At 37.8% G+C, this 22,679-nt stretch overlaps 1 protein-coding gene across 9 annotated transcripts in view; it reads left to right on the plus strand.

Annotated features, from left to right (window-relative positions):
* PRKAA1 (protein kinase AMP-activated catalytic subunit alpha 1) overlaps positions 1–22,679 on the plus strand; it is a 28,365-nt gene that overhangs the window by 352 nt on the left and 5,334 nt on the right. Inside the window, exons 2-7 of one of the 9 annotated variants that reach the window (XM_069555815.1) lie at positions 1,108–1,239; positions 10,410–10,551; positions 12,225–12,318; positions 16,168–16,312; positions 18,488–18,575; positions 20,605–20,829. In XM_069555815.1, the coding sequence (XP_069411916.1) occupies positions 12,259–12,318; positions 16,168–16,312; positions 18,488–18,575; positions 20,605–20,829 (518 nt within the window). In that variant the 5' untranslated portion in view covers positions 1,108–1,239; positions 10,410–10,551; positions 12,225–12,258. The remainder of the gene's footprint in view (positions 1–1,107; positions 1,240–10,409; positions 10,552–12,224; positions 12,319–16,167; positions 16,313–18,487; positions 18,576–20,604; positions 20,830–22,679) is intronic. The other 8 variants (XM_069555814.1, XM_069555813.1, XM_069555817.1 and 5 more) reach the window with 8 other exon arrangements.

Here is a 22,679-nt window from a genome sequence, read left to right on the forward strand (position 1 = left end):
CCCGGGCTCCGCAGCCCCTGTCCTGCTCTGGCGCGAGCAGAACCCGAGGCCGCCGCGGGACTGCGGCGCAGCCCCCCGCCCCCTGCCCACGGCGGGTGGGGGTGAGGTGGGGACTGGTCGCCATGGCGACGGTGCGGCGGCTGGAGGGGCTTGTACGTGAGAGGGGCGGGGATGCGGAGGTGCTAACTTTTCCCAGGCCCGACCGTCGGCGGGCAGCGCTGAGTGCTCCCTTTGCTGGATGCGGGCGCTGGGGTCTCGGCCGGGAACCCAGGAGAGGCGGCCTCCTATTCGACCCGGCTGTGGTCCCTCGGATCAGGGGCCAGCCCATCGCTTCCCTGGCCGTCCTCGGCACTGTCCGTTTTTCCGTCCTCTTTAGGAGACTGTTGGCTGCCCTAGCTGGCTGACAGGTGTGAAATGTGTACCCCCCGAAGTAAGGTTGCTTTGGAGGTAGTTTACAAAATTTATTGGGGGAAAAAAAAAAAAAGGCCGTCTCGTTGGAAAGGATCACTGGTTTTTTTTTTTCGGAGCGGTTAATGATTATAAATTGGTCCTATATGTATTTGCAATCTATGGTTTATGGTCTGAATGCACACCCGGTGTCCTCAGTGTTTCTTAATTACCAAACCCAGTAGGCAGATTTTTCCTCCGGATAGTGTTTATTCATTGATGCAATTTGCTTCCGTTTGTTTTCACAAGATATTTATATTTTAATGAATAGTTTAATGTTCATCATTTGAATTTTTTTTTCTTTTTTGAAGAAAAATGGAATCGCTGTTTCTTGTGTTTCAGTACAGTATTCTGGAAATAACAAACTTGCTCTTCAAGTCACCAATTCTGGCACAAAGCGTTTAATTGCAAATTTTGTGAGGCATATTTTTTTTCTTTGAAATAGTTGATTCTGCTATTAGGAATGTAGAGGAAGGAAGTATGGAACTGATAAAAATTATTATGCATTGGCTTTGAATAAAGAATAGCCTGTGACTTGCATATAATAAGCTCTTGGTAAATATTTGAAAGAGAAAATAGTTTGTGAAAATCTGTACAGTGAATTAACTAACCGAGCCTTGCTCTATCAGAGCTAAATAAACATTTTCTGATTTTATCTAGGGATGGAAGAGGAGAGCCCTTCCTTCTCTTGCTCTTTCTGAGTCATAGAACTGGAAAATTGCTGTATAGCCCACAGGGAAGCAACTGCCTAAACCTCCTTAAGAAAATCAGCAAGGCCAACAATGTAAGAAAGTAAGAAGCAAATGCCAGAATAGGGTAATTACAGCTATTAGCGTGGGTTTGTTTTGGGGGCAAGTAAGATGTTTCTGTGCTTTTGAAGTTGCTTATTTTTGACGATGTTGTTTCTTTACTTGTTAGCCATTACAGACTGCTTTCAGTTTATAAATACTGAAATATTCACTATTGCCCCCAAATAGTAATGACAGCTTTGTTGCCTTCACTCCACCCAGAGTTCTGCTTGTTCTCCTTGTTCTCCTAATTCAGACCTGAGTAGAGTCAGGTCTCACGTTCTTATGTGCTAGGTGGCTTTTGGCAAGGTAGATGGTAGATAGGAAAGCCGGAGGATATTCCTCATTTCCTGGGTTTGATCTGTGATGTGGCAGTGACATGAATCCCTCCAGTGACTGCTATTCCTTAACCTTCACTCCTCCACACCTGCCTCTCTTGAAATAACACAGGCTGTCAGAGTCAACCATCTCTCCAAATATAGAAAGGCCAGTGTTAGTCAGAGGATCATAGGTTTCATGGATCGGGTTCCTTTGTTCATAAATACATTAACTGATGGTGGTCAAAGTCTTCAATCACAGCCTTTTTAAAGCTGTTAAACAGTTGAAATGCTTCCTGCCCCCAAGTAACAGAAAATTCAACACAGCCCAGCCAAGAACGTCTTTTCTGGTTCTGTGTCCAGGGCGAGGAAGCCCCAGCAGCGCCCGCAAGAGTCTTACTGGCTCAGTCCGTCAGTCTGGCCAGGTTTATTATGTGCTAATTGGCTTAGGCTTGTGTTCCTATAGGGCAGATGGCATTACCCTTGAAGGAAGAGTGCCCCCTCTCGGATGTATGGGTGGGAGGGCATCTTCTGAAGTACTTGAATAGTATGGGGAGATAGGGTAGACACCTACACAGAAACGGGTTTTTTTTTTGGAAGAGAGAAAGGGGGACCTAGATTCTTGGTGGGCATGCAGAAATAGCCACTATAGTGGTGACATGTTAACTTACGGAAGCCAAGAATTTGACCGGAATTCTTAAAATTATATGATTAGCCACATATTTCAAAGGAGGCAATTTGGAGGAGATAGAGCTTTTTAGTCATACACACTGGTAAATTTAACATAGAAAGAAAGTCTAATAGAAGATGTGATATCATTCCCAATATGATATTTCTATCTTATAGGAAACTTATTGAGGGGATGGGGAGGACTGCAGATTCATAGGCATTATTTTGTTTCTTGTTAAGGTTTAAAAAATCCTTTGGTAATTTAATGGGAACATTTTGAGGGGAAACTTTAGACAACTAGGGTTAGTTTGGAATTGTGCTTGAATTATTGTTTCCAAGATACCTTTTTTCCACCCCCTTGATTGTCAAGGGGTTGGTCTCCACTCCCTTGTGGGTCTACTCCCCTCTCCTCTCAGCAAGAACATTTATAAAAGCATGGATGAATAGAGTTATTATTGCAGTAAATATAAATGGAAGTTTTTGCTCATTTTCTAAGAGAAGATACTTCTTCAGTAGGGTGGGTAATCTTTGCCAAATGAGTTTTTATACATATAATCTGTTTATTAAGTTGATGAGTATTTTATACATGAAACTGAAAGTTTAGGTAAATAGGTGACTTCTCTTTGAATCACATAAGTTATTTAAAAACTTTTAAGTAAAAAAGTCTAGATATGAATTAGAGCTATATATACCAGCATGGGTGAATCTCAGGTATATAAGTTTAGGCCACAAAAACAGAAGAAGTTGTTATTCATATGAAATTTTAAAACATGAAAAAAGACTCATACATTGCTGACTGGAGTACAAATTGGTACCACCTCTATATGACAGTATTTATAAAACTAAACTGGCAATTCAGCTTCTAGGAATTTATCCTGTAGGTATATGGAATAATGAGTTATTCATTGCCATATTGTTTGTCAATACAAAAGATTGGAAGTAGTAACCTTGCTAGTAGGACAATAGTTAAATTATGGTTTACCCATACAGTGGTATGTACCTTGCAAACATTGAGAAAAAAAAAGCAAGACTTTATATGATATAGGGTACAATTTCCAAGGTGTATTTTTAAGAGAGGAAAAAAATAAAAGATAATCAACAAAGTGTATAGCATACCTACCATTTGTGTATAAAAAGCAGGGGCAGATTAAAGTATCTAAGTGTAACTGTGCATCTGTATACAGTGTTTCTTTAAAGATACACATGAAACTGTGTTACAGTAGAAACTGAAATTATACATGTTCAGAGGAGGGGAACTAGGTTGTAGGAGGACATGTCACGGTATATCTTTTTATGTTTTTGAATCTGCATGAATTCATTATGAATTCAAAAGAATATATAAAATTAAGTTTGTGAAAATAAACATATGGAAAATTGTTACTATATCATTTATGGATTCAACATATATGTGGGAAAGACAAACCACATTCAAGATAGTGGTAACCTCTAGGGAGAAGGAAAGGAGGAAGGAATCTGGGAGGAGTCAGACTGGGCTTCAGTTGCATCTGTAAGGTTTTATTGCTTAAGTGGCTATTGGGTGGAACATGGGTATTTGCTTTGCCTTTTGGGACACCCGAAATGTTTTGATAAGAAAAGGTACCTTTCTCAAATTTCCACCTATAGCTTTTAAAATTCATCCCTCTCCAACCAGAACTCAGTTATTTCCCTGATACTTTTAGCAGTGAGGTTTTTTTTTTGGTTTGTTTTTGTTTTGTTTTTTCAATTTTAGAGTGAAAATGAAATGGTTGGGTGATTAGAATATCTTTAGTAAACATTTCTATCTTTGTGGCAACTCTTTATCAGTGTTTAAAATTCTCTCTTTCAAAGTATGATCTGACTTTACTTCAGGATTATATATCTGATTAGAAGAGCATGTGTTACAGAGTTCAACAGTTAGACAGAGTTCCTTTTAGAAAACAGTAACAGGTTGTTAGCTAATGTTTAGTTGACTCATCTGTTGCTGTTGTTGTGAGGGAGATATTGTGAATTGTGGTAACCTTTGCTATGAGTGACTCAGGTCTTCCATGGCAGAAATACCTGCCTTCCATTTCACCCAAAAGCCACAGCTTGGTATTACTGTAAAACAGTGACGTCTGAAGAGTAAAGTTTTGAGCTTTGGACCAAGGGAGAAATATTTCAGTAGTGCATATCCTTGACAAAGTCCATGTACTGCACTGATTGACTTATGGAGCAGCAGTTAATTTGGCTGCAACTGAGTTTAGTCACTGGAGAATCTTTAGCCTAGTTTTGAGGAAACAGTTCAGATTTTGATATTGTCAAGGCTTCTTTCCCTTCACAGTGCACACTGATGGTAGTGTACAGTGGATAGGTCCCAGACTTGGAATTCTTCTAACTAGAAGACCTGTTCTGTCTTGATCACTTAATAACTTTACTTCAGTGAGTTAATCTCTCAGAGCCTCATACTACCTGCATCATAGGTTTATTGTGAGGCTCAAATGTGATCTTGTGTTTCCTAAGCTATAAAAAAATAACTATATTTTCAAAAGTATTATGCTATTGAAATTCTAATACTGAACTATGTTGGCCCTGGGGTCAAGGCAAATATTATTGTTCCTATAGGTAAGGAAAACATAACATATTAATCATATGACGGCTGGAAAATTAGCGAGATTTTGCTGGGAAGAAAAGGGGAAAAAAAAATAGGAGATACTGCCTTCTCTTAAAAAGAAAATATTTGTAGTCCTCAATGTTCAGTTCAGTTCAGTTGCTTAGTTGTGTCCGACTCTTTGTGACCCCATGGACTGTAGCATGCCAGGTCTCCCTGTCCATCACCAACTCCCAGAGTTTACCCAAACTCATGTCCATTGAGTCGGTGATGCCATCCAACTATCTTATCCTCTGTTGTCCCCTTCTCCTCCTGCCCTCAGTCTTTTTCAGCATCAGGGTCTTTTCCAATGTGTGAGCTCTTCGCATCAGGTGGCCAAAGTATTGGAGTTTCAGCTTCAGCATCAGTCCTTCCAATGAACACCCAGGACTGATCTCCTTTAGAGTGGACTGGTTGGATCTCCTTGCAGTCCAAGGGACTCTGAAGATCTTCTCCAACACCACAGTTCGAAAGCATCAGTTCTTGGGTGCTCAGCTTTCTTTACAGTCCAACTCTCACATCCATACATGACTACTGGAAAAACCATAGCCTTGACTAGATGGACCTTTGTTGACAAAGTAATGTCTCTGCTTTTTAATATGCTGTCTAGGTTGGTCATAACTTTCCTTCTAGGGAGTAAGCATCTTTTAATTTCATGGCTGCAATCACCATCTGCAGTGATTTTGGAGCCCCCCCAAAATAAAATCTGACACTGTTTCCACTATTTCCCCATTTATTTGCCATGTAGTGATGGAACCAGATGCCATGATCTTACTTTTCTGAATGTTGAACTTTAAGCCAACTTTTTCACTCTTCTCTTTCTCAGTGTTGGGACATTGTTTTCAAACCTTGGAGGAAAAAACCTGTATCCAGTTAAGACTGGGAAATACCAGATTAAACACTTGATGGGTTTCTTTCCAGTAGGGCTCTATCAGTGTTACTGTGTTAATATGCATAATAAGTTTCTGAAAAGGAGAGGAGACATCCTTTCCAAGACCACTTGATTGTGAAATCTTTTCCCATGAATAGTCTCCAGTCCTAGTGTTTTGTAAAGCATACTTTAGAAAATTTATTCTAATAATTTTAGTTTCATGGTTTTTCTAGCCCATTGAAAATTAGAATTCTCTTGAAACATGTATACTATCATGTAAGAAACGAATTGCCAGTCTTTGTTTGATGCAGGATACAGGATGCTTGGGGCTGGTGCATGGGGATGATCCAGAGAGATGATATGGGGTGGGAGGTGGAGGGGGATTCTTGTTTGGAAACTCATGTATACCCGTGGTGGATTCATGTCAATGTATGGCAAAACCAATACAGTATTGTAAAGTAAAATAAAGTAAAAATAAATAAAATATAAATAATAAAAAAGATAATAAAACAAAAACTATGGCAAATCTCTAATAAAAATTCCACCTTAAACATTAAAAAAAAAAAAAAAGAAATTAGAATTCCTGAAATTAGAACATTGGAGAAGAGGCTGTGAATTGACTGCTGATAGACCGTGAAGGATGAAACACAACTTCAAAAAGCAGAAAACCCTAGGATCTGGCACGTAATAGCCTGGAAGCAAGAAGTGCTATCTAGAGAAGTAACTCCATGATGTCCCTGTGGTTCCCTGTCATCATGTGTTCCATTTAAGAATGCTTGGACACATGTAGTGCAGTTCAGAAAAATCTGTTTTCAAAAAAGATTACTTTTGTTAACTTGTTTATTTTGATGTGACTGTCATAAACCTAGGGCTTCCCACGTGGCTCAGTGGTAGAGAATCTGCCTGAAATGCAGGAGACTGAGGGAATGCAGGTTTGATCCCTGGGTTGAGAAGATCCCTTAGAGGAGGAAATGGCAACCCGCTCCAGTGTTCTTGCCTAGAGAATCCCCATGGACAGAGGAGCCTGGTGAGCTACAGTCCCTGGGGTTGCAAAGAGTTGGGCACGACTGAGTGACTAAATACAGCAGAGCACACGTCATAAACCTGTCAGTTTCTTAGGGCTGTGGTAACAGTACCACAAAGCTGGGTGACTTAAAAAACAAGTCATTTCGGAGTTCTGGAGGCCAGAAGTCCTGAAAGCAAGGGTTTAGTAGAGCCCCTCTGGAGGCTTTAGGGGAGAATCTGTTTCTTCCTCTTCCAGCCTCTGGGGACTCCTGGTGTTCCTTGGCTTGTAGAAGCAAACTGCAGTTTCTGCCTGTCTTCACACAGTCACCTCTGTGCGTGCGTGCCTGTGTTCTCTCTTTTTCTTATAAGGACACCAGTCATTAGATATAGAGCCCACCCTAAATCTAGGATGATTTTATCCTGAGATCCTTAACTAACTATACCCCCCAAAACCCTGGTTTCAAATAAGATCCCATTCTGTGGTGATGGTAGACGTGGATTTGTGGGGAAGAAGGGACACTCTTCAACCCAGTACACTTGCATTATGTTTTATGCACTTTTATTTATTTATTTGGCTGCAGTGCATTGCTTGCAGGATCTTAATTCCCCGACCAGGGATCAAACCTGGGCCCAGCAGTGAAAGCCCTGAGTCCTAACAACTGGATCACTGGGGAATTCCCTATGTGCTTAGTTTTATGCTCTTCATTTCTGTTTTATGATGCAGTCACCCCTCAGAATACTTAAGGGGTTGTTTCTAGGAGCCCCAGAGGATACCAAAAGGCCCAGATGCTCAAGTCCCTTTTATTAAGTGACATAGTACAGTGGGCCCTCCATACCCTCGGGTTCTACATCTGGGGATAAGGGGGTTAAATGTTTATATGCTGAAAAAATTCTAGTATTAGTGGACTCTTGCGGTTCAAACCCGAGTTGTTCAAGGATCAGTTGTAGATTTTTGAGTAACTTTTAAACAGATTTAATAGAATGAATAAAATGCCTTTTTTGGCATCTTGTTATAAAACATTGAAATTGCTAAGAAGCAGGTTTTTACTGCATGTACTCTTAGTTGCTCAGTGGTGTCCAATTCTTTGTGACCCCATGGACTGTATCCTGTCAGGCTTCTCTGTCCAAGGGATTTTCCAGGCAAGAATACTGGAGTGGGTTGCCGGTTTTCTACTTCAGGGGATCTTCCTGACCCAGGGATTGAACTTGCGTCTCCTGCATTAACCTCTGGCCACCTGGGAAGCCTATTAGAGTGGATTTATTTTCTCATACAGGAGAAAGGTCATAGTAGCAAGTGCCTGGCACATAGTGGGTGCAGGTACTCAATAACTATTCCTTAAATAAATGAATGAAGTTTTAGAGTAAGTCTTATTCGTTTGGAGAGTTCAATCTGTTATTCTTTTCAAAATTATAAGACTGTGAACCAAGGGTTCTACTTACATGTTCAACTTCTATTTATCTTTTATTAAAAGGATATTTATTTAGTATTATTATATATAAGTACTAAACAATAGCTTCCCTGGTCGCTATTCTTTTGAAGATTATCTTTAAAAAAATATTCACATTTCATTTACTGTTTTTGGAAAAAGGACAAGTTTTTGAGACAGACATGGATTCCTATTTTTGTTTTGTCAGTCACTAGCTATGTAACTTTGGGCAAGTTATTTCATCTTGGTTAAGTTATTTCATCTTCCTGTACCTCAGTTACTTGTAAACTGTTGCTAGTATTGTTAGTCTTCCAGGCTTGGGAGAGTTAGAGGCAGTATGTTTGGGTATAAAGTGGGTATGTCATGAATATTAACTAATGAGTTGTATACCTTAATTATGTTATGTATTATAAATCAATTAGATTTATATTTTTTAAAAATAGTAATTATTTAAAAAATCTGATTTCAAATTAAGTCAGATAAACCTATTTTTACCTCTGTGCTCTTCTGTGACTCAATAAGTGTTCCTATAGTTTTTGGGTAGTAAGTGAAATCTTACTATGTGTATATACATCTAGCAATATCATGTTGAAAATTAACCAAAGTCAGGAAATGGGTTGAACTTTGGAAGCTAGGAATCTCTGGTGTAGATGGGAAGGGGGGATGGAGCAAGTTAGTGAGATTGAAGCTTATGGGGATAGAAGCCAGGTGCATAGAAATTACAGCTATTTGAAAAATAAACGAAAGTGTTAGTTGCTCAATTGTGTCTGACTCTGTGACCCCATGGACTGTAGCCTGCCAGGTTCCTCTGTCCATGGAATTCTCCAGGCAACAATACTAGAGTGGGTAGCGATTCCCTTCTCCAGGGGATCTTCCTGATCCCACTCAGGGATTGAACCCCGGTCTCCTGCATTGCAGGCAGATGTCTGAGCCGCCAGGGAAGCTATTGTTTAGTACTTATTGTGGACCTGGACAAAGGCATTGTACTGAATCTAACTATAAAAGGGACAAATGAAAAAGCTGAGATAAAATTGGCTATACAGGGTTAATCAGAAACTTTAGGACTGATTAGCTAGGAACGGGGGAGACATTTGGGAGCAATGGAAAATAAATAACCTTAAATAGTAATAGTCATCGTTTCTTCATAAAGAAGTTACTGTGCTGGGCATGATGGAAAGTGCTTTACAAGCCTTACTTCATTGTCACCCTATGGAGTATGTAGTATTGTCACTTTGAATACAAAGTTGAAATAATTTAACTTGTTCAAGTCAAAGTTTAGTAACTAGAGAGCTTTCCACAAAGCTGTTGCTTCGGACTTTGCTTCATTAACTTACTGGGAGTCATCTTTTTCTCGTATATTGGACCCCTTCTTTACTGAATACCATCTTGGCTTACTTCTTGATTTTGTTGGAATATAAATTCTCCACTAGACCCTTAGAAAAGACTTTGCCACTATTAAAAAATGTCTAAATTCTGTTATAACCATTGATTATGTGGGTATAACATTCAAAATGGAAAAGTAATCACTTAAATTTTTTTCTTATTTTTAAAAATAGAAACTACATGCTCATGAACCAAAATTTAAAAGGTTCAAGGGCTTATAGAGAAAGTGTGTCTAACATGAGGGAGGTTTTTGGAAGGAGGAAACTGTTCTGTATCTGATTATAACAGTGATGACACCAATTTCCACGTGTTAAAATCCATAGAACTGCACACCGAGAGAGAAAAGCTCAATGTGTATGTATGACAGATTAAAAAGTGAAAAGTAAATTAAGAGAATTTAAAAGTATAAAAAGGTAGAGAACAGTAAAGAAGTTGCTTTCTGTCTCTGCCTTAGCCATCCAACTTTCCTTTCCGGAAAAAATGACAGCCAGTAGTTTCTCATGTGTCTTCCCACTTGAAAGTGAAAGTGTTAGTCACTCAGTCATGTCTGACTCTTTGCAGCCCCATGGACTCTAATCTGCCAAGCTCCTCTGTCCATGGGATTCTCCAGGCAAGAATACTGGAGTGGGTAGCCATTCCCTTCTCCAGGGGATCGTCCCAAACCAGGGATTGAGCCTGAGTCTCCTACATTGTGGGCCGGTTCTTTACTATCTGAGCCACAGGGGAAGCCCATACTTAATCACTCTTAAACACTCAGGGGTAAATCAGGCAGAATTGGAAGGAACTTGGAGTTGCTTAAGTATTTTGGAGAAGGCTAAGATTTCTACTCTTAGAATAGTTCTAAATATGTTATTAACCAAACCTGGCACTAATTTATTAAAATTATTTCTCCTGCAGTTGGCAAACATGAATTGACTGGGCATAAAGTTGCTGTGAAGATACTGAATCGGCAGAAGATTCGAAGCCTTGATGTAGTAGGAAAAATCCGAAGAGAAATTCAGAACCTCAAGCTTTTCAGGCATCCTCATATAATTAAACTGTAAGATCTGATTATATTAAATATAGTCATATCATTTTTTCATCATTTTTGTTAACCACTTAATCCGACAAGTGAGAAAGCTAAGTGACATTTCTTCAGTTTATTCCTGAGAGTGTTAGAAGTTCTTCCTGTTCATGTATTTATCTAACCCCATTCATGGTCACTTAAGCCTGAGTCCACATTCTGCCGTTGTGTTTATCAGCTGTTATATTTCTTATTTTCTGAGCTGATGCCCTTTTGATGGATAACTTTCAGTGCCCCCCTACTGCTATAGAACCAACAGTGATTCACAAAACAAAAACTCCTGACCTCCAAATTTCCACGTGATGTCACTTAGCCTCACTCGAGACAACGCAGTAGAAAGTGTCCCTCACTCCCCTACACTGGTTCTATCTGATAAAACAAATAATAAATAGAATTTTAGAAATCCAGATTTCAAAAGGCAGTAGTACTTACTGTTTTACAGTTGCCGGTTGTAGGGTCTACAGAGAACTTATTTACTGCGCGGCTTTATTATGCAGACTATAAATTAAAACCGTTTAGGCTTTGTATTGAACTGGCTGACTCAGAATTTGTTTCACTCTCACCTCTTCTAATTTGTTGAAATGCCATGGTTTTAAATACCATCTTTGTGCCGACAGCCCTTAAGTATACATCTCCTGCTTTGAAACCCGTTCCCTGGATTTCAGACTCCTATGCCCGCTACCTATTTTACTTCTCCATTTGGGTGTCCACGAGGCACGTGAAACTTGGTATGGGTAAACCTGAACTCTTTATCACCCTCCCACACCTGGTCTTCCACAGTTTTTACCATCTCAGGTGATAATCTGGTTCCTCAGGGCAGAAACTTAGGAACTATCCTTAACTTTACTGTTTCTCTCACTTCCTAACCTCCACTCCATCTCTTCCTGCAAAAGTATATCTAGGATATGATTCCAGTTCCGTCATTGTCCTCACCCCGGTGTGGGCCCCCTTCATTTCTGTCATGGACTACTGCAGTAGCCACCTGCTTCTACCCTAGTACGCAGTCAGTTCTTCACATTGCTGCCATCAGTCAAAATTATTACCCTTCTAATCGGCCAGGCCACATGACTGTTTTGCTTAAAACCTTCATTAGCTGTCTCTCTGCCAGAGAATGAAAGCCACAGCCTCATCATGGCTTTGTAAGGTTCTGTGCCCTCTGGTACCAGCTGCCTCTTTGACCCCACATCCTGTTTTCTCTCTCCCAGCTTACTCAGCTCTAGCCTTCCTACTGTTGCTCAGAGATGCCAGGCAGGCTTCCCCCTGCGGGCCTTTGCACTTGCTCTTCCCTCTGCCTGGCTCACCTTCTTGGTAATGGCATAGTTTGTTTCCTGATTGCATTAGGCTCTGTTACATGTTACTTTATCAGAGAGGCCTTCCTTGAACACCCTGTATGAAAGATTTCCTTCCCTTAGTTTGCTTTATTTCTCTTCATAGCATGTTCCACCACCTGAGATATTGCTTTTTTATTTAGTGTCTGTTTCCTGGCTCCTGGAAAATAAACTCTGTGAGAGCAGAGAATCTGTTTTGTTCACTGCAGTTTTCCCAGCTTCTAGCACAGTGCCTGGTGTATTATAGGCGCTTAGTAGATATTTATTGAATGAATGAATATACATGTTTTAATACTGGTAGATAATGTTTTCTCTCACCAGGTACCAGGTCATCAGTACACCATCTGATATTTTCATGGTGATGGAATATGTCTCAGGAGGAGAGCTATTTGATTATATCTGTAAAAATGGAAGGGTAAGCAGTTCTGATTTAATCCTGTATATATTCTGTAACTCCCCTTATCCTTTATGAGCATCAGAATATTAGAAAGCAGTTCTGTTAAGAGTTCTATTTAATAACCAGTCCCCTTAGTCACATATTTGCCTAGAATCATAGACTTGTTAGAGCTAAGAAGGATCTTAAAGACTATATCCGTAGGCTACTTACACAGATATGGAAACTGAGATTTACAGATTTCTTTTTTGCTCAAGGTCACTTGATTTATCAGTGATAGGATTAGATTGAGACCCTGGAACTCAGGATCTTCAGATTTAGCTTCTGGGGCATATGGATACTTGTAAAATATATCTTAAAGTATGTATTTAATCCTTAAAAAACATATTATTTAATACTTAAAAATCTGGGCCTTGCAGGTGAACCCTAGCCACATTTAAATTGCATTCATTTTTTGGTTTCAGAAATCTGATGTACCTGGAGTAGTAAGAACAGGCTCCATGAAGGAGGTAGGAATTAGACTTAAAGAATTTAGAGTTGGAAGGAACTTTTAAAGATATTTTGAACAGTATCTTAAGTTACAGATACAAAAACAGAACATTGCCCCTGCCATACTTTTTCTCATACCCAGAGTATGTGGTATGCAAAAACCTCTTCTGGAGGAGCCTCATCGAGCACTGGGAAGCCAACTGTTTTCCCTCCCAATCTAAAGTTCTTTACATCATTCATTCATTTGTTCTGCATAGCATATTTGTTCACTTTCATCAAAATCAAAATCATTAACCAAGTTAATTTTGATTCTACCATTTCTTAACATGATTCATTTCAATCTTGGGTATTCCACTTGTCTTTTCACCTCCTGCTTCCTCCACTGACCTCCCTGCCCCCATCCCTGGCACCAATATTCTGCCTAAAAAATGGGAAAAGACACAAGTTGAATTGCTGTCATGCTTCTTATCTTTTCCATTTTTCATGTCCTGATCATTTTGCTTTACATTATGGGAATTGTGCTCAATTTTACCCATTGCATATTAAAATTCCAGCTGTCATTTTTTATTTCTTCCTTATTTTCTGAAGTCGTCTTTCTTTAGATAGCCTATTATTTTGTTCCACAGAGATAATAAACATCTGTTCGAGGATGCCAATTTCTTTAAAATTTTTTTTGTTTTCTTTCCTTGATTGCTTCTGTACCTTCTGTGCTCCCTGCTTTTTCTGTTCATTTTATTGGTCTTTGTATTTTGTGCATGATCCTTGCTTAGATATCTGGTGATTGTAGGTTGTCCACTCATATTTGAGAGTGAAATTCTAAATGCCAAGGTCAGGAGGGTGGAATTTATTAATTGATGGACCTTCCCATCGGTTGAATGAGTAGGGACCTGTCTGTTTTACTAGGGAACACCAAATGTTAATAATATTTTTTCCTTGCTGAGATAGTTGCTCAAGAAGAAACCTTCCAGTTTCCTTGAGGGTGTGAGCTTAGCTGCCAGTGCTCTGTGAGCTAAATGGGGAAGGGTCCAAGAGGCTCACTGATTACTATGCTGACTTTCATTTAAGCCCCATGTTCTCCATGTGGTGCCTCATTCCTCCTCTAGTGTCCTTGCGGAACAGGGCTGTGTTTAGCCTTCAGTTCAGTTCAGTTCAGTTCAGTTGCTCAGTCGTGTCCGACTCTTTGCGACCCCATGAATTGCAGCACACCAGGCCTCCCTGTCCATCACCATCTCCCGAAGTTCACTCAAACTCATGCCCATCGAGGCAGTGATGCCATCCAGCCATCTCATCCTCTGTCATCTCCTTCTCCTCCTGCCCCCAATCCCTCCAAGCATCAGAGTCTTTTCCAATGAGTCAACTCTTCACATGAGGTAGCCAAAGTATTGGAGTTTCAGCTTTAGCATCATTCCTTCCAAAGAATACCCAGGACTGATCTCCTTTAGAATGGACTGGTTGGATCTCCTTGTAGTCCAAGGGACTCTCAAGAGTCTTCTCCAACACCACAGTTCAAAAGCATCAGTTCTTCAGCACTCAGCTCTCCTTACTAAAGAGTAAATCATTGCTCTTATTCCCTAGTAAGGGTGGTGAGCTTAAAACTTCTTTCTTCAATCAGCTGTCCTATTTTCAGTCCATTTCTCACTTCTATCATCAGAAATTCCCAACACTTCCAATATCTAAGCCCTTTAAGAAGTCTGTGTGCAGATGAGTTTATCATTGCGTTCCACCCCTAAAGGCTTAGGTTTCAGCTTTCTGTGGTTAGCCAAGTCTTTATCACTGTTCATCTGCCCTCTCGCTTAGTGACTCCCCTTAGTTACTGCCGTCTCTTCTCTTGCTCTTTTGTCTTTATATGCTGTCATCTTAGTGATGTTCCATCTTCCATGTTTAAATGGAAATATGCTTTGACTTTTCTAGTCTTTCTTTATAGGCTTTGCCTCCTTGTCTAGTATTGAATATAATTTTCATTTTTGTAGCCTAACTAGTATTTTACCTCTTGTATTTTGTTTACTCAGTTGATTTTCTTCTCTTTCACATTTAGAACACATTGTTCTTTTCATTTAGTATATTTATATATGAAGTTGTATTACAAAATGAACCTATATTTCTTCTAGAAGTAAATTAGATTGCTAATCATTATTACCTGCTCTTGAGCAAGGGTATCTCTTATCTCTTTGATAGTTTTGGTTTTGCTTTCAAAAGAATTTACTGGTTCATCTTCCAGATTATCTATTACCATTTAAGGTATAGGAACCTGGTTTTAGAATGCTAATTTGTGACCTGTGTTAAAGAACTGCATGTTAGCGTCCTTTGCCTAGAATATTAATAGCTTATTTATTAAATATGACTTCTTAGGAGCAGGCATATCCAAGTAATGGTTTTCACTTATGGAAAAAAAATCATAAAATAAGAAAGTGTGGATAAATGGAAAGAGAAGTTTTTAAAAAAATATCTTTAAAAATGTAGTACAGCATAAGATAATTTTTTCAGTAAGCGGAGTAAAGATAAATGCTGTTTTATTTTATAAAGGCTTCCCTGGTGGCTCAGCTGGTAAAGAATGTGCCTGTGATACAGGACACCTGGGTTTGATCCCTGGGTTGGGAGGATGTCCTAGAGAGGGAACAGCTACCCGCTCCACTATTCTGGCCTGGAGAATTCCAGGGACTGTACATAGTCCATGGGGTTGCAAAGAGTCAGACACTGAGCAACCTTCACTTTCACTCTATTTTATAAAACAAATGAATTAGGTTTTTTTTTTTTTTAAATTAAAACACCTTTTAGAAGCTAGGATAACATGGTTGCTTGCTAATTCATTAACAGTGCTTAAATGTTGCTTTCTCATATGGTTCAAACCAGATTCCCCACCCCAACATAATTCTCTGTGCCCTTGTCCTCCTTTGTTTTTCTTCAGAATACTCTTATTCTTTTTATTTATGTGTCTATTAACTAGATTAGGGCCTCTTTTTGTCATTGCTATATCATGAGTGTCTAAAACAGTGCATGGCACATTGAAGGTATTCAATAAATATTTGTTAAAGGAATCAAAGAATAAGTATTTGTAATTTATAGGAGAAAACACACCTAGTTTCAAGTAAAAATTGAAATTATCCGAAATAGCACATGATATTTAGATGAGAACAAGCTATTAGAGTATAGTCATGAGAGTGATAATATGAGAAAACTGAGTTACTGATTTTGAGTTCTAAGATCCTCCTAGCATTTCTGTTTTGTGCGGCCTGTACCACCTCCCCATTTAAAAAGCATCTCATGAGTGAGGTTCATTTGGAAGGTTCTTGCATTTTCACAGTTTTATAGGCTACAGAATTATAGATAGACTACTTTCTTTTGAAAGATACACCTTTAAGTTGCCTCTCTGCTTTTTCTTAGCTGGATGAAAAAGAAAGTCGACGACTGTTCCAACAAATCCTTTCTGGTGTGGATTACTGTCACAGGCATATGGTGGTCCACAGAGATTTGAAACCTGAAAACGTCCTGCTTGATGCACACATGAATGCAAAGATAGCTGATTTTGGTAAGGAGATTTTTATAGTTTCATATATTCATTATGTTTAACAAACATCAGTACGTTTCTTCAGGTAACTTGCATATAATCAACTGAATATCCCAAAGTAGTATATCCTCACTATTAGTCTAGGAGCATACGAAAAGGAGTAAAAATAAGGAATTCTCTTTTCATAGCTTTATGTCTTTAAAATTGACTTTTATTACATTAGGCAGACAATTTAAATTGGCAGCATTAGTGACATCATCTGAAAAGAGACCATTATTTGTGAAGAAGTTAGCAACCTATTTCCACGTGTTCTTTTGATCAGCTATGGAGCGAGAGGAAAGAGACTGGGATGAAGTTACTCAGACTTTGAAAGTCAGAAGGCAAACCATGTGAATAAAATTATTTTTAAAAAATGAAAGTATTTAAATGATAGAAAAGCATAATATCAGCTTGAGGAAAATGTAATGAGTTTGTTTTCCTATATAAATTGCCATTGACATTATTAAACCTTAGATAAAAATGAATCTCTGCAACTCTCTCTTGCTTTGTTTCAGTTCAGATCAGAGGAGATGCTTATAAATTTTATTTTCTTCAGTTTTGTATGTATGATCTATTTTAGAGATTCACTAAATAGTTCCCAACAGCTCTGAGCTACTGAGATTTTTTTAAATAACTGACTAAATTATTTGACTTCCTTATTCTTTAGTTGTCATTATTTTTATTCATTGTATTTTTGAGGAAGTAGAGTTTTCTTCTTTTGGCTGCACCTGTGATTTCCAAAATCACTGCAGATGGTGACTGCAGCCATGAAATTAAAAGACACTTACTCCTTGGAAGGAAAGTTATGACCAACCTAGACAGCATATTAAAAAGCAGAGACATTACTTTGTCAACAAAGGTCCATCTAGTCAAGGCTATGGTTTTTCCAGTGGTCATGTATGGATGTGAGAGTTGGACTGTAGAGAAAGCTGAGCGCCGAAGAGTTGATGCTTTTGAACTGTGGTGTTGGAGAAGACTCCTGAGAGTCCCTTGGATTGCAAGGAGATCCAACCAGTCCATCCTAAAGGAAATAAGTCCTGGGTATTCATTGGAAGGACTGATGTTGAAGCTGAAACTCTTAATATTTTGGCCACCTGATGTGAAGAGCTGACTCATTTGAAAAGACCCTGATGTTGGGAAAGATTGAAGGGAGGAGAAGGGGATGATAGAGGATGAGATGGTTAGATGGCATCACCAACTCAATGGATTTGAGTTTGGGTAAACTCTGGGAGTTGGTGAGGGACAGAAAGGCCTGGTGTGCTGCGGTTCATGGGGTTGCAAATAGTCGGACATGACTGAGCGACTGGACTGAACTGAACTGAACTATGATTTGTGGGATCTTAGTTCCCTGACCAGGAATTGAACCTGAGCCATAGCACTGAGTCCTAACCACTGGACTGCTAGGGAATTCCTGAGTTTTTTGTTTTGTAGTATAACTATGAAGGAACTTGGATATTAAAAATTACTATATATATATATTTTTGAAGAATCAGATCAGGGGTTAATAGAAACTTTGAATTTTAATTCCAGTCTACATTTTTTCCCTAGTAATTTCTTTATTAATTAAAACATACCCATTTTTAAAAAAGTTTTTTATTTTATATTAGAGTATAGCCAATTGACAATGTTGTGATGGTTTCAAGTGGACAGCAAAGGGACTCAGCCATACATATGCATGTATCCATTCTACCCCAAACTCCCTTCTCATCCAGCTACCACATGACACTGAGCAGAGTTCCCTGTGCTACAGTAGGATCTGTCGGTTATCCATTGTAAATATACCAAGAGCATGCATGTCGATCTCAAACCCCCAATCTCTACCCCCTGTTCTTCCCCATCTGGCAGCCATAAGTTTGTTCTCTAAGTCTGTGAATCTTAAACTTGCCCAGTTTATTCTAATAAGCAAAATAACTAATAGCTTAATATGTATTCAGTGAACTCCTGACCTTGCACTAACTTTAACTGTTGAAACAGGTTATAAGTTTTATGGCATAAAGGCAAAATATTTGGAAACAATAAAGGATGTAGGATTCTGTTGAAAGAACGAACAAAATGATGATTTATCACTTTAATGCAAACTCAGTTTTATCGTTTAATGGAATTGTTTTTACTTTTGTCCTTGGGAAATCTTGAGCGGTGAATTTTGTGCATTTTCAGGTCTTTCAAACATGATGTCAGATGGTGAATTTTTAAGAACAAGTTGTGGCTCACCCAACTATGCTGCACCAGAAGTAATTTCAGGAAGGTAGTGTTTGACACCTCCTCCCAGCCCAGTATATTTGTAATCATATTTTTCTCCTAGACTTCGTTAGTCTATGGTATAATACTCAATTCTAGTGAAAGAAACTTAAAGCTTATTCTTTTCTCATCCAAAAAGTGTTCTATTATAAGAATAAAATATTATAAGTGAATCAGGATTAAGAACTCCATTTATAGAGGAGGATATTGGTTTGCAAGTTAATATAATATTAGTTACATGAGAGTACTTTCATTTTTTCCCCTGGTGGAAGAAATTGAAGGCTTAAAAACTAGCAAGTTTAAAAGTGAGACATTAAAAACTTGACTAATGCAGAAATATCTAGTAATAAATGGTTTACTATTCACTTAGATGAAGAATTAAAAGTGTAATGTGTAGCTTTAATTTTTCAAATTAGCTTTAGCTTTTATGATAAGGTACTTTGGGGAATTGGACTAAAGTATTGATAAAAATCTTCAGATTTCATTTATTTTTAATTTTCATTCTTTAAATCTTCTAGAGACTAAAATAAGAATTCTAGTCTCTCAGTTAATTTATACTAACTACCAGCATTGAGAACATGAGATCTTAGTATAAGGCAGCTTTTTGAATAGTTTAGATGACAGTAAAACTTACTTTTTTGAAGAGGAATTGTTCTTCGTTATACTACTGAAATAGAAAACAGAGAAGCTAAAGTTCGTTTACTAGTTTTTATAATTAACTTTTAATAACTTTTCATTCAAACCTTATTTCTTTGTTTGAATGACTTACATCCTGATTTAGAATGCAGAAATGTAGTAGTATTTTCTTTCTATTTTCATAAGCTAGCTAGCCTAGCCTACTCAGAGAAATTATGTTTGTGTTAAGGCATGGATATGAGTAAGGCAAAAATATCTAATTTTAGATTTATCAAGGTTCATCATTATCTTTCTATATTAGCAGGTAAATGTTAAAATTATTTCATATGGGCTGTGTAGATTATTTGGGGAAGAAGACAGTTCAGGACCTGGATACTGGGGGCGTTGTTAATTAACTAAACAAAAAGATATGTAATTGTGTATATATATATAATGGGCCGTTACCGAAGTCTGTTTTCCCAGTTTGGATAAGGTCTTTCTGTGTGGTCTAGATGTATGGAAACCTTTACTTTCAAAACAGTATTTATTAGTCAGTTCAGTAATTTATTTGACCAATTTAAAGAAACCCTTTCCCTGAAGCCAGACTTTGAGTGGGTTATCTAATTAGTCTGCAGCTAGTTATCTCAGTAGGGCTTCTCTAGTGGCTCAGCGGTAACGAATCCACCTGCTATGCAGGAGACCTGAGTTCGATCTTTGGGTCAGGAAGATCCCTTGGAGTAGGAAATGGTAACCCAGTCCAGTATTCTTGCCTGGGGAATTCCATGGACAGAGGAGCCTGACGGGCTACAGTCCATTGGGTCGCAAAAGAGTTGGACACGACTTAGCAACTAAATAACAACAGTTAAGTCAGCAGGCTACAGTACAATGCAAATAAGAGTTTAAAGTCCTCTGCAAATCAGTTAGCTGGGCTTCATTCCACAGCTTCAGGCCCCTTTTACCTTGGTATAAGGTCTTGGGTAATTGGGGAGAGTGGGTTTATAGTCCATCACTACAGAACATTCCCAGTTGAGGAAAGATTGCTTAATCTGTAACCAAAAAACAGTGGTTTTAAATACAGTAATGATATGTTTGTTCAAAGTTTGGCCCTATTAGTTGGAGGTACGAAGTGCTTTTACTCTATATTGAAGTATGATGTCTCAAGATAGGACAGTTGTGCGGTACTGAGGAGATAATTTTAGCTATAGTCTGTAACTTTAAAAAAATTCTTAAATGTTGTGTCCTAAGATAATATTGATAGAATTAGTGTAGAATCTCTATGTGTAGTACATAGCAGTGACTTATAGAAACCATATTCTGACTAATAATTCTTTATAAAATATCTGTATTTAAAATGTATGATTCATTGATTGACTCTTAAGTTACTAATGATTGTTTAACCCAGTTGGTATTTCCTGTTGCAGATTGTATGCTGGCCCAGAGGTAGATATATGGAGCAGTGGGGTTATTCTCTACGCTTTATTATGTGGAACCCTTCCATTTGATGATGATCATGTGCCAACTCTTTTTAAGAAGATATGTGATGGGATCTTTTATACCCCTCAATATTTAAATCCTTCTGTGATTAGCCTTTTGAAACATATGCTGCAGGTGGATCCCATGAAGAGAGCCACAATCAAAGATATCAGGTGAGAAAGCAATCTGATTGTCAGATCTAACAGTATCCGTGATATAAGTCAAGTGAAAGAGAAATTTGCAGAATAGTTTGTACAATGTAATCCCATTTTTATATTAAAAATAATGTATAGACTCAAACTTATTTTATCTTGATATTTAAAAATACTAAACTGGCTACCTTAGGAAGTAAGATTAGGAGGAGGAAAGGCTTTCACTTTTTGCTTATGCTTCTTTATTTGTTTTGAAATTGTAACTGTGAACATTACTTTTTAAATTTAAAAAAAAAAAGATGTAATGAAAAATAAAAAAGACCCTAGTCGGGTATTAGATTTGGTAGTGATTCTTTAAGAGTTTCTGTAATATGCTTCATGTTTGACTTTTATACATTCTCATACTTTTTCATAGTAAATTTGTATATTGCTTTTTGAGTTCTCATCTTACAAGTTACTGTATTTTTCCCTTTTGTTCATCTCTAGGAATGAGAACATTTTAATTCAGTCAATGACATGTTGTTTTTGTAGTAGTATACATTGAATTACATATGAAATTATTGTTTTGTAAGTAAAAGGTCCACCAGTATTGCCAGTTTCATGTGGTTCAACCTAACAGTTTAAATAAGGCAAAAGTGATGATGACAAATCTCAAATTTGAGCAGGTCATTTCTGATGAAGATAATACTGCAAACTTTGTTTCTTCTACCATTGTTTTTCTTTCCTTTTTTCGTTAATGGAAATTTCTCTTTTGGTCTTCTAATGGCTATATAGAACATTTCTCTGAGATGGAGGAAGAAGGATGAAAGAAATCAGATATGTATTTGGGACCAGTAAAGACGAAAGTATTAGGGCAATGAAGAAGAAAGAGCATATGTAGAACTTAAAGTTTGATTCCTAAAATAAATAAATAATAAGGACCTACTTTATAAGCACAGGGGACCCTATTCAATACTATGTAATGACTTGTATGGGGAAAGAGTCTAAAAAAGAGTGGATATATGTGTAACTGATTCACTGTGTTGTACAGCAGAAAGTAACACAACATTGTAAACCAACTACACTCCAGTAAAAAAAAAAAAAAGCTTAATTCCTTTCCATTTACTCCATTTTCTGCAGACTAAAAAAGAGAAGGAATGGTAGGTCATGACTTCACTACTAGAAGAGAAGGACTGATTCATCTCTAAAATTTATATTTCAGAATATCTTAGAGGTGGTTTTTCTTGTGTTTTACCTACTTTTTTCCAATTTAAATGAAATATGTGACAATTGGAAAAGACTTAGAAAACACCAAAAACATTAGAGAATTTAAATGATCTTTAATTCCATTATCCAGAAGATAATCTTTGTTCTTTGGGGTGTTTCCTCTCAATATTTTAAATTTTAGCATATTTTTATACAATTGAAGTCCAAAAATATCCCTTTATATATAAAATTAGGAAATCTCAGTTCCTTCATTAAAATAAGGGGACATTATTATTATCTTACTGGAGTTGTTTGAAAATGAGGTGAGATAACAGATATGAAGTGTTCAACTTAAAATCTACCACATAGTAAGCATTCAGTGAGTGAAAGCTGTCTATTTTTGTTTATATATTTTTTTCACTTAACAATATATCCCAAGAGGAAACCACAGACTAATTTTGTTCTTTTCTGAGCTGGAAATAAGATGTCTTTACCATTAGCATGCCATTGCCATTTGTTCCAAAAATTTAAAGTGTAGACACTTCTTCCCTGGTTGCTCCAGCAGTGTTGTCTCCCTCTTACTATGAGAGGAAGGCTGAGCATTTCTGTTATACAATGAAATGTGAGCCAAGAGAGAAAAATCTGTTTTAAAAAAATGATAACAGTATGAATGATAATACTGTACG

This window comes from Ovis canadensis, chromosome 16 (genome assembly GCF_042477335.2).
Source record: "Ovis canadensis isolate MfBH-ARS-UI-01 breed Bighorn chromosome 16, ARS-UI_OviCan_v2, whole genome shotgun sequence".
Lineage (NCBI taxonomy): Eukaryota > Metazoa > Chordata > Mammalia > Artiodactyla > Bovidae > Ovis > Ovis canadensis.